Source organism: Myotis lucifugus, unplaced genomic scaffold (genome assembly GCF_000147115.1).
Source record: "Myotis lucifugus unplaced genomic scaffold, Myoluc2.0 scaffold_3, whole genome shotgun sequence".
Classification (NCBI taxonomy): Eukaryota; Metazoa; Chordata; class Mammalia; order Chiroptera; family Vespertilionidae; genus Myotis; species Myotis lucifugus.
Genome location: NW_005871051.1, coordinates 19,023,024 through 19,040,095, shown reverse-complemented (window position 1 = coordinate 19,040,095; position 17,072 = coordinate 19,023,024). Strand labels below are relative to the sequence as shown.

At 54.6% G+C, this 17,072-nt stretch overlaps 1 protein-coding gene across 1 annotated transcript; it reads right to left on the bottom strand.

The window, feature by feature from the left end:
- Nucleotides 1-480: 480 nt before the first annotated feature.
- On the bottom strand, nucleotides 481-16,290 carry STK11IP (serine/threonine kinase 11 interacting protein). Its single transcript, XM_023761660.1, is given in 25 exon segments — nucleotides 481-877; nucleotides 1,578-1,825; nucleotides 2,292-2,362; nucleotides 2,546-2,627; nucleotides 2,833-3,011; nucleotides 3,112-3,209; nucleotides 4,180-4,283; nucleotides 4,380-4,613; nucleotides 6,623-6,800; nucleotides 6,889-7,005; nucleotides 7,270-7,475; nucleotides 7,616-7,972; nucleotides 8,524-8,608; nucleotides 8,767-8,901; nucleotides 9,094-9,135; nucleotides 9,376-9,471; nucleotides 9,603-9,706; nucleotides 9,987-10,113; nucleotides 11,680-11,751; nucleotides 11,869-11,976; nucleotides 12,363-12,458; nucleotides 12,677-12,751; nucleotides 12,946-13,151; nucleotides 15,961-16,046; nucleotides 16,234-16,290. Coding segments are annotated over 25 exon segments (3,282 nt in total). The 5' UTR covers nucleotides 16,260-16,290; the 3' UTR covers nucleotides 481-727.
- Between the last annotated feature and the right edge of the window lie 782 nt (nucleotides 16,291-17,072).

The following is a 17,072-nucleotide window of genomic DNA, read 5'->3' as shown; positions in this document are numbered from 1 at the left end:
GGGTGTTGGCAGGCCAAACCGGCTACATGAGCATTCCTCAGCCAATCCCCGGGGCCACGTAGACAGAGGTCAAGGAGTGAGGCAGTGCTGACAGACGGCAGGGGCGGAAACCACCAGATGCCAGGCCCAACTCCATGTACCCTCTCTCCAGTCAGCCTCGCCTGTTCGGCCCCCACTGCCCATGGCCTGAGGTCCTCACCAGTTCCCAAATGCGTTTCAGGAGTGAGAACCTAACTGGCCCAGCTGTTGGTTAGGCAGTGATTTCCATGCTGGGCCGCACACCAGGTGCTGCGCGTTGAGGATGGTGCCATGGGTCAGGGGTCCCACCCGATCCCATCATGGGGGCCGAGAAGGGCTGAGACAGGGTCTCACAGGACAAACAAGGCAGCTTGGGCCCCTCGCTGGGCGCGGCAGTTCCTGTCAGAAAACGTAGAAGAACCACAGGCCTCCCGAGTGACGCATCTAAAAACACGCATGACATCTAGAATGGAAACAGCTTTACTGATACCTGAGAAAAAGTGCAGAAGGAACATTCCTATGGCCACTTAGCCTGTCCCCTCGGGCCAGGTCATCCAGAGGCCTGACCATTTCTCTCCCCTTCCCTGGAGCCGTGGGTCCTCCGGGGCCTCACTGGCCAGCGCCCAGACCCTGGGGAAGTCCACAGCCAGAGCCTGGAGAACACCCGTGGCCAGGCCCCTGCGGCCAGGGCGGGGCCCGCATGGAGGCTTCACCGGTCAAGGTCTAGAGCTTCTTGGGTCACAGTCCGGAGGCCAATGGAAAACAACTGCTCCCAGGGCTCCCGGATCCAGGCCAGCAGGGGGGTCAGCTGCTCTGGACACACGACACGGAGTGCCCAAAAGCTCTCAAGCCGGGACACCTGGCAGACCAAGAGTGGCGAGTGAGACTCAGAGGGCCACACCAGAGGGGGGGCGGGAAATCTCAGGGAGGACCACTGACCCCTTGCTCCTGGCCTCTTCCCTTCCCCAACCCAGTGTCACTCCCCATAAACGGTGCTGACCTTTTAAACAGAACCCGACCGATCCTACTGAAGGCCCCCAAAGGGCTTTCACACCACTATCTTGTTTCTTTAATCTTCTCTGTTTTCCAGAATGGAAGTTCTGGAGTCAGTTCCAAGGAACCGCTTGGGTTCTTAGCTCTACCACCTGTGACCTGGGCAAGCTGGTTAACATCCCGAAACTGCAGTTTCCTCATCATTAGGACTGATGAGAGGACCTCCTCGTGTGCAGGTTGTAAAGGTTAACTGGCTGGCAGAAGGGCCCAATCAAATGCAAACCCCAGGGAGCAGCCACCGCTGGGTGCTTCACTCACGGCCACCCAGCTAACACAAGGCTGGGCTCCACGTTCATGGTGTTTCCCCAGCCTACAGCTTCCCACCCTCCTCCCCCTTGCTATTGTCCAAACCCAGTGAGCCTCCCAGGTCCTTGTACCCTACTTCTCTGTTCTCCCCATCCTGCCCCCAATTCCTAGCCTTCCTAGACCATTTCCCACACCACAAACCACCTCTGCCCCCCACCCCACTCTCTCTCACACACTCACATACTCATGTGCACACACACCTCATCGTAGAAGACCAGCCGCAGGTCCTCCGGGGCCGTGCGATAGAGCAGCACCGAGCTCAAGCTGCTGAGTGGCTGCTGCTCCCTGACACACACGGAAGGGCCAGGCCCCGAGGGCAGGGCCTTCTCAGAGGCTTCGCCAGATGCCGCTGGAAGAGGGGCTTCTGCCTGGGACCCTACAAGGTCCTCATCTAACAGGTACAAGCTGGACAGAGTCAGCAACAGGGACACAGGACAGGTCTCGGGGCCTGCAGTAAAAGAGGCAGGGCGAGGTCGAGTGCAAGGCCGCAGAGAAGCCCAGACCCTGGGGCCGAGGCCCAGCGCGTGGGAGAAGAGGGCGAGCCACACTGAGATGGCCACAAAGCAGCTAAGCCTCTGGGCCCGTCGTCAGGGACCTCTAGCCTCCAAAACCTCTGAGGCCTAAGACAAAGGAAACCTGCCCACCACCCACTCGACTCAGAAAGGAGGGTCCACTCTCGCCTCCTCCCACAGGATGAGGCCGAGCAGACCCAGCCAACCTGCTCCGCCTCATAGCGAGCTGGGCCCGAGAGCAAAGGTTTCTGGGCCCCTCTCGGCCCCACCCAGAGAGACTGGGGACACTGAGGGGGTTATCTGGGGATGCCCAGGAGTGACAGGAAGTCCCGATGCCAGGAACTGAGAATTGCTACAAGGGCACGCAGAGGCCTGGGAGAAGATGGAGTACAGAGGCCTCACCTTCAACCAGGAACACTTGAAGGTAGAAGAACCGGGAAGGCTCTGAGGAAGAGTCTCTTTCCAGTAGTGGCCTGCGGGGAAGGCGGCAGCCCCCGGAGAGAGTGGTCAGCTGGGGGGGCGGGGGGGGGGGGGGAGAGTACCAAGAGGGGCAGACAGGGAGGAAGGGCCAGGCCTGGGGGCCTGAGGTCAGGTGGCCTGTGCTCAAAGAGCAGCCGCTGGAGACCAACCCCAGCCTCACCCTCCCACTGACTCACCAGAGTCGGTGCTCTGGGGTCACCTGCTCCTCTGTGGCACTGACGCTGCTCCTCCAGGCTGGGGGCAGAGACTGCAAGACATCTGGACGGTGCCAGCCAGAGACAGGGAGCCATCATGACTCCACCTCTTCTCCCAACCTCACCGCCTCTCAACACCTTCCCATTCTCCGTATTTCTAGATTCCAGGAACTTCTCTGAGAGTGGAGTTCCATTACCCATGTGTCTCAGGCGTGGGTGGACCTATGACCCTCGGCCTGCCCTCCCTGCCTCTCCCTTTCCTCTCTCACCAGTGAGCTCCTCTAGGAAGGCTCGGCAATGCTTGGCATCTCGGGGCAGCAGGACACAGCTGCCCACTCCAGCTGCCCACTCCAGCCGCAGGCTCTGTCCTGCCAGGCCCAGCTCTATGCAACTCAGATCCTGCAGGGGAACGGCCAGGGCTGGCTGCAGCCAGCTAGCTGGAGGCCCGCTGTGGAGAGAGGAGGGGCAGAGGGGCAGGAAAGAGAAGAGTGAAGTGAGACCCACAGGGGAACCCTGACCCTTCCCTGGCCACGGCCCCGTTCACTCACCAGATCTCCCCCGTCACCTTCAACACATAAAGCCTGTGGTCAGACACAACCACGAGACACAGACACTCCCCAGGGTGGCCTGCCAATACCAGTGGCACCTAAAGAGCAAAGGAAGTTGATGAGAAACAGAGAGGACCAGGAAGGCAGCTGCCAGACGGAGAGCCAAGCTCCTGTGACAGCACCTTCAGCCTGCCCCTCCCTGCTCATCCATTCCGGCCTCCCCATTGGCCACGCTCTCCATCCCACAGTCCCTGCCCTTCACACTCTGCCAGACTAATTGTTCTAAAACATAAAACTGGGTGCCATCCCCTGCTTCCAATCCTTCAGGGGCTCCCATGGCCTTTGGGATCAAATCCAAACTCCTTAGCAGACACATGAGGTTGCTCCTCTTGGTCACGGTCCCCCATACCGCCCCCCTCATTCTGGCTGCCCCCATCAGGGCAGTTCTCCCCACTACTCTCTCAAGTCTCCATGCATGTGTTGCTTCCTTTTCCTAGAACATCCTTCCTCCCTCCTCTGCAACGCATCCTTCAGGACTGGCTTAGCCATCACCTCCCCAGGAAGGGGCAGCTTCCCTAACCCCCTCGGGTGGATCAGATGCCCTTCTAGGGCCTTCGCCTGATCCCAGCACTATTGCATCACGTGATCATTGTCTGTCTCTCACACTGGAACGTAAGACAGAGGACAAGACTGATTTACTCTAGCTCCTTGGTGTCCAGCACATGCTAGGTGCTCAGCAGAGGGTCCAAACGCATCCTGTATTTACAGTAATGACAGGAGGTCCCACTTACTGAGGCCAGGTGCTGGGCTGGGCAGTTTACAGACTTGACTCTCCCTGATGCTACCACACTCTGAAAGGTTAAGTGTGATCCCCCTTACAGAGGAGTGACAACGGAGACTCAAACATCAAGGACCGTGTCCACAGACACACAGCAAGGAACCGCTGGAGCCAAACGGGAAGCCAGACCTAGCAGTTCCAGAGCAACAGCTTAAGACTCCGTTGGCTGTGATGGAAGGAGCAGGCGCCTGCTCAGCTAGGGGCAGGGGCGGTGCCAGGCTGGCACAGACCTTGATGCAGCACTGGAACTCCTCCTGGGCATCGGTGAACACCTCAACATCCAGGAAGAGCCGGAGTCGGTGGTCCACAGAGCGGAGGCCACAGCGCTCGGGGGCTGGGAACATGCAATGGGCCATCAGCCTGCCCTGGCTGCATGGCTCCATCTTCCCTCCCCCAAACACCAGCCCCGTCTCGTTTTGCCTATACTCACGGGGACTGAGGCTCCACCTGTGGCGGTCTTGGGAGCCCAGTGTCTGAGATGGGGTACTGTCAGCCCTGGTGCTGTCGTCACTTTCGCCAGGAGGGTCATCGTGGACGGTGTTGAGGGACTGCGATGAGGCTGGCAGCTGCTCTTCCTGGCTCTGCTCCCCGTTGGGGGCTCCCCCGGACAGAGCCAGGAGAACCACATGGTCACTACCACAGTTTGGACACACAGTAGGAGACTCTGGAGAAAGGGATGGGTACAGTCCCCGTGAACCCCCACACAGCACCACAACCCCCCACCATGCTCATAATGCTCCCCACCCACTCTCAGACTCACCTAGGCCCACATCTCCAGCTTCATACACTACCCACCATACACTACTCAGCACACCTGCCTCCCTCTGCAGGCCTGGCTGCTAACCAATCACTCCCCATCCAGTGAGGGACAAGTAAACCCAGACCCATTGCCCACAGCCCCCTCAAAATACACCATGTCATTTCAGGACTTCTTAAAGGAGCCAAATTCAACCACAGCCAAATTCTGGTTCCCTCCCACAGCCTGGGCTGGTCATGTGCTTCGATGCTCTACCACAGTGATTCCCAAAGTGGGCGCTACCGCCCCCCGGTGGGCACTGCAGCGATCCAGGGGGGGCGGTGATGGCCACAGGTGCATTTGGGGGCGATGAGTAACTGCTATTAAAATTTTAAAAAAATTAATTTCCAGGGGCTGAGTAATATTTTTTCTGGAAAGGGGGCGGTAGGCCAAATAAGTTTGGGAACCACTGCTCTACCAGCAATGTCTAAGCCCCAAATCAACAGACCAGGAAGGCAGGGTGCCAGAGATGGGTCCAATTCCCAGCTCCATCACATAAAGGCTATCATCTATGCATTATGACAAGACTCCTACATTCTCTGTGCCTGGTTTCTCATCTGTAAGATGGGGATGATGACAGTGCCAATGTTTGTTTTTTTTAGAGAGTGAGAGAAGGGAGAGGGAGAGAGATAGAAACATCGATGAGAGAGAAACATGGGTCGGCTGCCTCCTGCACACCCCCTACTAGGTATCGTGCCCACAACCCAAGCATGTGCCCCGACCAGGAATCGAACTGGCGACCTCTTGGTGCAAGGTCGACACTCAACCACTGAGCCACACGAGTCAGGCAACAGTGCCAATCTTATAAGGTTGCCAGGATGAGTGAATGTAATCAGGTAAAGGACAGGGATCAGCAACAAGAAGCATTCTTTGAGCAGCTACAACGTGCTTGGCATGTGCTGGAGCCTTCAAACAACTGACACACCCCTCCCAAGACTTGGTTTAGGAGCCCAGCACTGTGCCTGGTGCCTTTTTGTCACACTTAAATCTCCCACCAGCACTGTGGGGCAATTTCATTCTCATCTTTGATGAGACAAGATACCGGAGGCTCAAGCAAAAAGTGAATGGAGCACACAGGACTGTTCATTAATAATGCTTCCACTGAAGAAACCCCAGGGGCCACAGGACCCCCTGGAGGACAGCCAGGGCCTGGGAGGAGCCAGGGCTATTTCCACTACACACACTGCCCTGCTGAGCTCCAGGGGCCACCGCCTCCTGGTAGGCTCAGGGTGAAGTTGGAGAGGGTCCATTTTCTGAATAAAATGTAAATTCCTGCTCCAGCTGCTGCCAGGAGGAAAGTAATAAAAAGCATGCATTTCAACATAGGACTTATCAAGAATATCTTTCTTCTTCAATGTCTTCAAATGTCTTTTTGACTGTTCTACAATGGAAAATTTTCTCGTCTTAAAGAACAGAATGCGAAGAGATGCCACAGGCACAACTCGGTATCTAGCAGCTTCCAAGGTCAGTCAGGAAGGACAATCTCAGCCAACTCCCAAAGCATCTTACTCAACAGCCAGACGTGCTCGGATGGCATCACTAAAACCCAGCAGTGCACTGAGGGCTCATTAGGTTTTATGTACTTTCTGAAATGTTAGCCAAAAAGGGGGGAAAGCCTCCAGGTTATGAAAAAATAATGAATATGTTTAAATAGTTACAGAGATTGTATTTCCTGACATTTCAGGAGGGGGAGATGATTTCTCCTTTTTTTGCTTTTGTAAATGTAGCAGGCAGACGGTTTTATTTTTCCTCCAGGCAGAAAGATGGTCCCCACTCCTTTCTTCCCTGGGGAACCCTTCCACACTCCCTCCCTCCAAGCCATTTTCCCCGCAATGGCAGGAGGTGCATGGGCAGGAGGTCAAGGGCAGGGCTTGTACCTGTATTTTGGAACAGAGGCCTCCAGCCCTCCACACTGTCCAGTTCCAACCTGGTATCCCCTGGCTTGAAATCGTGGCCACAACGTAGACACTGGAGTCTGTCCTCCAGCTGGTCCCTTGCTTCCCCCAGCTGATGCTGAACCTTGGTGGCTGCTGGGGTCAACACAGCAAGCAGCTCCTGAAACAGGGCGGCCGGACGCAGCTGTGAGCAGGAGGACCCTGGCCCTCAGCTTCCAAGCTCCCACCAGCCTCCTGGGCCCCATCACCTGGATAGCGGCTTGGGCGTCAGGCTCCAGCACCACATAGCGACGCAAGTGCCGGTCTGGGCGAATGTAAGAGAAGCGAAGAGCGAGGACAGGGGGCAACGGGGGTGGCTCTGAGCCCTGCGAGGAAAAAGGGGACCAGAAAAAAAAACAAAGAAAAAAAACAGCAGAGGGATTAGGGTTATACTGAGAGCACAGGGGGAAACATAGCTCTGGACTCCATTAAAATGCTTTTGCTACCATCACGCTCTGGCCCACAGGCTCTGCTCCTGGCCGGCCACCTTTGGCCCCCAGCTACCTCCTCGACCATGGGGAGCCATGTTGTCAGAGCTGGCTCCCAAAAAAAAGCCCAGCGCCTCCTCCAGAACCCCCACACACACTCACCTCAGGCAGTGGTTCCCTCTGGGCTTCAGTCTCAGGCTCTATTTCAGCTGCCTCCAGACTCTGGAGCTCGAGCCGTTCCAGGGTTCGAGCTGCTTGGAGTTCCACCTCAAACAGGTGGCCAGACGTGACCCGGAGAAAGCGCTCCTTGCCTCGCACGCCCTGAGGCCCCTCCAAGGGACATACCAACATGGGGCGACAGAGCTCCGCTGAGGAGAAACCAAGAGGGGGCCCTGTAAGGACGGAAAGGTACCAAGACTCTGCCCTCCTGTGAGCTGGCCCTCCATCCACAAGGGGTCAGCCACCCCACTCTCCCAAACACACCACCCTGCAGCCACCAAGAGCTCACCTTCCACTTCCTTCTCCTCCTCCTCCTCCACCTCCTCCTCCTTCACCTCCTCCTCCTCTTTCTCCTCCTCCTCCTCTTTTCCCTGCTCCTCAAACTCCTCTTCCGCCTGTGGCTCCGGCCCCATGCTGACCTCCTCTGCCATTTTCTGTGGTGAGTCCTCTGTAAGTGGAGGTCTGGGCACAGGCTCTGGGCTCAGTGTGTCCGGGGGCAGTGTGCTGAGGGCAGGAGCCTTAGAGGAAGCCAGAGCGGGGATTCCCGAGGTCTCCAGGTGATTCCTGTACTGCAGTCAGTCCCGGCCAAACTGTTCCCGGAAGCTGTTCATGAGTTCAAGTTCCCGATGCTGCTGCACAAACCGTCCTGGACAGGTGTGTATTGGGGCAGGGCGGGGGGAGGGAGGGAGGTACACAGCTCAGCCAGCCCCCATCCCTACCACCTCCCTGTGAGTGCTCCTCAGGGTGAAGTAAAAGTCTGTGTAACAGGTGGAGGTGGTAAGGGTTCAGAGAGAGGCTAAAGGCTCCCCCCAGCAACATGCCCCGAAGCATATTCTACGAAACACCCTGGTCACATGCAGTTCACAACCACACCTCATGTACTACTTCGGGAGATTCGCCATACAGAGCAGCACATTTAAGGTCCCACGATGGCCCAGAGGGAGGACACCTATTTGTTTACCAAGCATCTCCCAAACATATCTGGCCACGGAATCCTTGTGACATCCCACAAATTAATGTTCCTTGTAAAACACTTCGGAAGGTGCTGTCCAGGAGCAGTCTCTTCTCCTTCCCCCAAACTAAGAGGAAAGACTAAGAGGCCCTCTACAGTGCTGCGCTCCACCCAACAACATTCCTAACTAGAGCACTGGGAGCGCTGGGCTGGGACATGGGAGGCTGGGGGGAGGGCCGACTCACCAGCCGGGGAGGGGTCCGGAGTCCGGGGCTCTGGGTCCGTGTCACTGGGTTCTGAGATACTTGCCCGCCTCACGCGAACTCGGCCCTGAGTTTGGGTAGAGTGATGAAATTCCATGAAAGCCAGGCCGCCCACCCAACCTACCCAAACCACCCCACCCACATGCAAGGACAAAGCCTTACTATTCTTAGAGCCCCAGTCAAGGGACCCAACCCCAGGTACAAGGCAGCCTAGGACGCTGTTACCTTCAACTTACGAATCGGGGGCTGGGCCACAATGCCCCCTGAGGAGGGGCTGTCACTCAAGTCAACACCCCCGGAGGTTTCAGTGGTGCTCCCCACCGGCCAGGACGGAGTCGGGGCCTCTGAGGATGTGGAGGTCTGGCGTGTGACAACAGGAAAGAGAAACAGGTCAGAGCCAGAGGAACCTCTGTCCTACCCAAGCTGGCCGAGAGGCGGGACCCATCTCCAGCTGCCCGGGAGGCCCCTTACCCCAAACCCTGCTTCCTTCAGCTAGCGTCCTCCCAAATCAGCCCTTGCTGTCCCACTCCCGCCACTTCCCATCACACTCACCTGGAAATCAGTCAGTAATAAGACCTTCCCATCAAGAAGGAACTGAACGAAGAGAAAAGAGGAGGGGGCAGTGTTGGTGGGGGGCTCATTCCCTGGGCGAGCTCCAAGCCCGGGTGGGAGCCCTCCTGGGCCTGTGAGGACCACCAGGCTCAGCAGGTGGTACCAGCAAAATAAGCAAGAAGTAAGGGGTCCAGTTAGAGGGTGAGCACAGGCAAGAGGTGCAGGGGTGAGGGCGGCCGGGGCAGGAAAGGGAAAGCGAGCGGATATGGGAAGATCACTCACGCCAGAAGCAGCACCCCTGGCCCGGGGTGACAAGTACTGGGCGGTGGCCGCTCGGTGTGCAGGGTGGAACCACAGAGGGTTTCCCTCCAGGTAGAGCTGAGGGGCAGGAAGGAGACAGAGGTGGGTGTGAGCCTCCCTGTGGGAAGAAGGGCACTGACTACATCAGTACGGGAAGGAGGGAGGGGTGCAAAGCTGGCTTCCCGGTCTTTGAAGCGCCCAAGCCTCACCTTGCGGAGCTCAGCCAGCAGGCACAGTGGTGCCAGCGCCCTGTGTTCTTCCAACAGGTTGTATGCCACATCGAGGTGCCGCAGCTTCCTCAGCTGCTCCAGGCCTGGCGGAGGCGAGAAAAGAGGAAGGGCATGTGAGTGAGAGCAAGCGTGGAGGGGTGGGGGTCGGGCTGGGGGTGCAATGTGTGCTGGGAGTAGGCTGGGGAGGGTGCAGGGAAAAGATATCCCTGGGCACCTCAGACCTGCCGGTGAGCGAGCATCAGCTCTGGAGGGACACGGTTCCCAGGCCGCCTGGCCATCCTGAGTCTCACACTGCCCCATCCCCGCCATGTTTGCCCCACCCTCCCCTACTCCCTGCCTACCACCACCGCACTCCCCACTCACCATGCAGGCCCTGGAGCTCATTGCCTCGCAGTATCAGGGTCCCCAGAGTAGCTCCCGAGGGTCCCATTCTCGGCACCGAACACAGGTGGTTATAGGAGATGTCCAGATGGTAGAGCTCAGACAAGTCCTGGGGGGAAGCGGGTGACAAAGAGCCTTTCCTTGACCAAACTCTAGGCTCCTCTAAGCCCTCTTCTCCACTAGGCCTTATCCTTGGCCTGTGAAAACTGCAAACTCTCAGCACAAACGATTTCATCTACCCATCCTCTCCCCCACGGTAAACTTGAACCAGTACTAGTTTAGTTTCTGATAGCTCAAGCCCACATCCCTAGGATGACGACTCCAGCCCCCTTACATTCCTGCCCGGAAAAACTCAAGGCTGCCAGGAGAACTGTGTTTGTTCCAGCCAACACCTAAAGATGGGGCCCGTCTCCCAGCTTCCGTGGGATTAGAAGCCTAACTTTGGCAAGTGCCAGTTAACAAACCCAGACAGGTTGGTTTCACATAGTCCAATGTCCCCTTCCTGCTTTTTTTAAAATATATTTTTATTGATTTCAGAGAGGAAAGGAGAGGGAGAGATAGAAATATCAATGATGAGAGAGAATCATCAGTCAGCTGCCTCCTGCACGCTCCCAACTGGGGATGGAGTCTGCAATATGGGCATGTGCCCTTGACCGGAATCGAACCCGGGACCCTTCAGTCCCCAGGCCGATGCTCTATCCACTGAGCCAAACCAGGTAGGGCCCCTTCCTGCTTTTTGTAAATTTCCACTTCCCTGACTTCAGAGGAACCTGACTAGAGTCTGGCCAAGGACAGAATCTGCTCAAGCCTCCGCTGGCCCCCTCCCCATCTCCTCACTGCTACTTTAACATGTCCAATCACCTCTGCACAAACCGAACTGGAGTTCAGTTCATGCTGAATAGTTTATTACTGATTAGGAGTTTTACTACTGATTAAACATCACAATCATTTATTACTTAATAAACTACTACAATAGTTTATTATTAAAACCTGTTCTTACCACTTTAACTAGTGTCTGGCTTTCTCTTTCACGGGGAGACACAAGAGAAGGGTTCTTTACTATCATCACAAGAGCCACCCTTTTCTGGCTATGCACTGGGCTAAGTAGCATCAGGTACTCTTCATAATCATTCTAATATAAAAGTGAATACTCCTACCCTGATCAGTTGCTCAGTGGTTAGAACATTAGCCTGCACATCGAAGGGCATGTACATGGGTTGCAGCTTCGATCTCCTCCCCAGTCGGAGCGCATGCCGAAGGCAACCAATGGAATGTGGAAGGCAACCAATCAATGTGTTTCTCTCACATCGATGTCTCTCTCCCCCTCATTCCCTCCTTTCCACTCTAAAAATCAATGGAAAAAATGTCCTCAGGTGAGGATTAACAAAAAAAAGCACAACAAAAAAGTGAGTACTCCTATGGTTTCCACTTTTCTGGTGAAGAAAAACCGAGAGGTTAACTAACTTGTCCCAAGTCACACAGGGATTAGGAGCTAAGATGTGAATACTGGTTTGTCTTATGCTGAGCCTGAGCCCCCAAACCACACTGCCTCACAGGATACAGCTCCATCCAACGCGCAAGAGCACGTGGAAGCAAAACTGGGTCCAGGAGAGGTCAGAGCAGAACCACTAGAGGCTCCAGTGGCATCAGCTCCAGGCAAACTCCTCACACTCACCATCAGGAAGTCCTTGCAGTCCTGGAGTTGATTGTGGCTCAGGTTCAAGAAGCGCAGAGCTGACAAGAGACGCTGTGGGGGATGGGAAGAGGAAACAGAGGATCGGACACCTCCAGGCAGCCAGCTGGCCCCCCTCCCTACAGACCCATCCCTGTCCTTCCCAAACCCCCTTCCCTCTGAGGCACTCACCAGGGAGCCGTCTAAGGCAGTCAGTGCATTGTAGCTGAAGTCGGCAGAAAGCAGAGCCAGCCAGGGCAGGGCAGAGCAGAGGTCGCCACCGCAGGCTGAGAGGAGCTCCTGAGACAAGGTGCTCAGTCACCTCCACGCTCCCCTCCCCCCCACACCAAGGCCTCACTCTATGGCCCAGCCATTCATTCATTCTTTATATGCTGAGTTCAGTCTGAGTACAGACTTAGAGAGCCCAGGGCCCTATCCTCAAGGTGTCCACTCTGAGGAGAGTGAGGTGACAGAGAGGAGAATACATAACACAGTACGGTAGGTGTGACTATGAATATATGGACAGGTACGGAGTGTTGTGGGAGCACAGTGGAGGGAGGAAGTACACTGTCCAGAGGGAAGCAGGGGGCAGGAGCAGGGAAGGCTGCAGAGAAGGGGGAATGTCAGGGTTTGGTCCTCTAGGTCTCTCAGGACAAGGCGTCTGGACCCACCCCCATCCTCCTTACCTCTAATGTCTGGATGCTCCGGCTGCAAATCAGGGTCTCCAGCTGGGAATAGATGCCACGGAGGCCATGAAGGCAGTGGACAGGGACACCTCGGAGCTGCCGCAAAGGAAGGGAAGAAGGGAAAAGATGACAAAGCCAACTATGGTTCAGGGAAGCATTAAGTGGAAAAGAGAGTAGATGCCACCTTACTGCAGAGCAATGGGCACTCTCAGGCCTGCCCCTCCTCCACCAAAAGAAGCCACCTCTCTTTCCCCATCCTCAAAAGGCTGCCTCCAGCTGGGTTTAGTGTTGCAACATCCCCCAATGCCCCATACCTCCAGCTGCCGAAGGGACTTGAAGGGGAAAATCTTGATGGGCCCTGGGAGGCCAGGACCAGGGACATGGACCAGCTAAAAGGAAAAACATTCAGGTCAGTGAGGTTCGGCACATCTCCCTTTCCTTGGCATGTCATTCTTAGCACAGCCACCCATAGCTCTCACATCTTTTGGATCTGAGCCCTGCAGATTTCTTGCACCCATGCTACACCCCAGTCCCACCTCCACTATTCTCCTGGGCTTTTCCTGCCCCGTTCCCACCCGAGAACCTTGAGTGAAAGCGTTTTCTGCAGCACATCGAAGAGGAACTGAAGCTGGAGGATGACAGGGGAGTCGGTGGGGTGGGAGGGCAGAGCCACAAAGCCTGTCTGGCCAGGGCCCCATGGCCCCAGGTACAGCTCGAATACGTGGTTCAGCTGCTGCAGTGTGGCCGTCAGCAGGCTCAGTGTGCTACAGCCAGACAGGACCACATCCCCTGCAAGGGAGAGGGGCAGACAGGAAGGACGACATAAGGAAAGGCTCTTTCCCTTTATTCTGAGACTTTGTGACCCCAGGACACACCCACTCTAGTCTATATTGTAGATCTTCCACTATAGGATCAAACTTTTTATCTTCTCCTCACTTAAAAGTTGTCAAAGGCTCCTCCATCTTCAAAACAAGCCTTAACTCTTCAGCCTGACATGTGAGATTGCTTCATTACATGCCCCTGACTTTTCTAAATTTCCTTTCCCTTCTGCTCAGAAGAGCCTGTTCTACTCACACTGCTGGAAACAGAGTCAACCTGGTTCATAACGCCTCCATTTTCTGACACAACCCTTCTACTCTGCCCAGCTTGACATCCCCAGGCAGTTTTCTCAATACATACATAATACTGTTCAACTTTTCACTATACTCACCCTTTTTATATAAAAACTAGGGGCCGCCCTGGCCGGTTTGGCTCAGTGGATGGAGCGTCGGCCTGTGGATCGAGGGGTCCCGGGTTTGATTCCGGTCAAGGGCATGTGCCTTGGTTGTGGGCACATCCCCAGTGGGGGGTGTGCAGGAGGCAGCTCATCGATGTTTCTCTCTCTCATCGATGTTTCTGACTCTCTATCCCTCTCCCTTCCTCTCTGTGGAAATCGATAAAATATATTTTAAAAAATAATAATAATAAAAATAAAAACTAGGGGCCTGGTGCACGGGATTCATGCACTGGTGGGGTGGGGGGACATGACCTGCAGGGATTGGCCTGCTGTGGGAGCGCTGCTCATCCTGGTCAGCCTAGCAGCACGCCCACTGTGGGAGCGCACTGACCACCAGGGGGCAGCTCCTGCATTGAGCATCTGCCCCCTGGTGGTCAGTGCACATCATAGCTACTGGTCGACCGGTTGTTCTGGTCATTAGGCTGTTCAGTCACTGGACTTTTATTATATAGGATTAACTGGGCGTTTTATCTTTTTTTTTTTCTGGTTGCAAAGGTAATATGCACACTTACAGAAACTTTCAAACAGTACCAAAATGCATGTCACAGAAAGAAAAACCACTCATGATAGCACCAAGGTATTGCTCTCTCTGTTAAAACTGCTCTCTCCAATGAGACTGTCACCCTTCAGGGAATCTTTTGGTATTCACCCCTGCACCTAAAAAAGTGCAACTATATGGTAGGCATGGAGAATTTTTTTTTACCTTTTTAAAAAATATAAGGATACAGTCAAAGGATGTCCTAGCAATAGCACAAATAAGTCCCCCTAAACCCTTCACCCAATTTCCCCAATGGTTACATTCATATATGGTACAATGTCAAAACCAGAAAACTGGCATCAGTACAATGTACACTTATAGTCCTATGCCATGTCATCTGTGTAGATTCCTAAAGCCAACACCACAATCAAGATACCAAACTATTCCATTACCACAAAGATCTCCCTCCTACTACCTCTTTTTACCCACACACACTATCATCCCTAACCCCGGGAGCCAAGTCAGATTCTTGCTGAATAAATTAACAAATCCCATGACCTTGCATGAAGGATTTTCTATGTACCAGACACTAGATACAGACATGGTTCAAGGACTCTTCCCACCCTCAAAGAGCCTCCTAGTCTAGAAGAGCAGATTAGATATGTGCGCGGTTAATTACACAAACCAGTTTTAACTGCCACAAGAGATTTCACAGAGACCATCAATGGGAGTGCAGTGACTAAAGGCACCTAACAGTAACTGAGTGATAAGTGCCAGACAACTGTTACTTCACTTAAACTTCATCAAAGACTCCTAAAGAACACTATTGACTCCCCTCTTACAAATACAGAAATTGAGGCTCAGAGCAGTTAAGAATATTGATTTGAGCCAAAACTGGTTTGGCTCAGTGGATAGAGCGTCGGCCTGCGGACTGAGGGGTCCCGGGTTCGATTCCGGTCAAGGGCATGTACCTGGGTTTCGGGCACATCCCCAGTGGGAGATGTGCAGGAGGCAGCTAATCGATGTTTCTCTCTCATCGATGTTTCTAACTCTCTCTCTCTCTCCCTTCCTCTCTGTAAAAAATCAATAAAATATATATATTTTTAAAAATTTTTAAAAAAAAGAATATTGATTTGATATCATATAGCTGGTAGGAAGCTGCTACTTGTGTGTGATCTCAAGGCCAACACTTTTCTAACCACAACTAATGCCAAACATGTGCTGAACAACTATTATGGCTCCACTGTACCCGGGCACTGAGAAATGCTATTATAATAACAGCTACCAATTTTGGGCACTGACAATATATGCAAACACTGTACTAAATGCTTTACGTGAAATAGAATTAATCCCCACAACCTCCTTTGAGTTAAGTACAATCATTATGCCATTCTGCTGGTGAGAAGAACAGGCTCAAAAAACTTAAAACAATGAGGCCAAGTATGAAGGAGAGCTGGGTTTCAAATCACGTGGGTCTGACTTCAAATCTCGTGCTTTTAACGATGCTATACTTAGGTCCTCGCCACACAACAGTGATGAGGCCCCGTCTCAGGTCTCGAGGGGCTTACAGCCAAGTAAGGATCACCTTCCTGTGAGAGCCCAGAGGGCGCACGGAGGAAGTGGCAGTGGAGCCGGGCCGGGAATCATGGCTAAGGTTTAAACTGTCAAAGACAAAGGACACTAGGCAACAGCGAACAAACCCCGAAGGAGTAAGGAAAGTGACACACACACACCCTCGTGACCCTAAAGAGCTGTAACTCCCTGACTCTTCAGAGGGAGTGGCCCTGGAAGGCAGCACGCACCCCATCTTGCCCCAACCCCAGCTCAACCGGAAGTCCACTCACCCGATTCCCGCAGCAGCCCCGCGAGCTTCCACAACAGGGAGTCCCGCGGGGCCGTTGTCATGGCCACGGGACGCTGGGGGCGGAGCCTGTAGAAAGAGGAAGCGAAAGAGACTCAGGTGGGTGGTACTGCCCAAAGGCCAGGATGTCCGTGCAAACCGAGGCCTCGCGCGGAGAAATAAAGCAAGAAAGAGGCCAAGAGCGTCCTCCATGGTGCCCTTTTGAGGAGCACGAGGCCTGGTCAGCCAGACTCACCCCGCTGGGCGATCCGCTCACCGGCTCCGGAGCCCGGCGCCCAGCATTGAGAGACGGGAAGTACCACCCCGGAAAAAAAGCCAGATGAAGGGAGGACCGGAAAGCACGCCTCCGCTGCCGGAAACCACGCCCTAAGTCGTGCACACGTGTCGGGTGGGGGCGTGCTCGCCGCTGCTGGGGGAGGCCGGCCTTGGGGCGGAGCTGCCTGTGCCCCGACCGCGTCCCCGAGCTGGGCCCCCACCACCTCCGCCCCGCCTTGGGCCCCTCACAGCTTGGGGCGCCCGCTGGGCTTGCCGCGGCCCCTCCAAGCCAATGAGGAAAACCCGACTGGCTGTTTGCAGACTGGGAGGGGAAGCAGCTTCGAGAAATGGAATTTGCTGTTAGGAAAAGACTCCTCCAAAGCGAATTGCAATTATAGGAGAGCGTGTCCTCCACAGCAAGTGTTTTGATATGTGTGAAAGAGCTGGGGCTGGCGGAGGTGCCACTTCTGGGGTTCCTTTGGCACTTTTTCCTAAATCTCCCTCCAGACTCTGGGGTTTTTTTCCCTTCAGCAATATCAGGCTCACATTAGTGATTGGTAACGTTCTACGTGCATCTCGTCTTTGTTTTCACGGTGCTTCACCTCATCTGAAAGTCGTAATAAACTAGCGGCATGCGGGGCGCATGCTTGAACGTTTTAGGGAAAGGGGGACCTGGCCCTGAACCATCTGCCTAGTGTTGCAGGTGGTGTGCGGGTTCTTGATTTACCGCAGGAAAGATTTCACAGTACGAGTCCTGGTGATTTTTAAATTATTAAAGCTGGGGACAGTGAAACAAGGAAGAGCCTAGGATAGAAGAAGCAACAGGAGAGGAACTAGGTT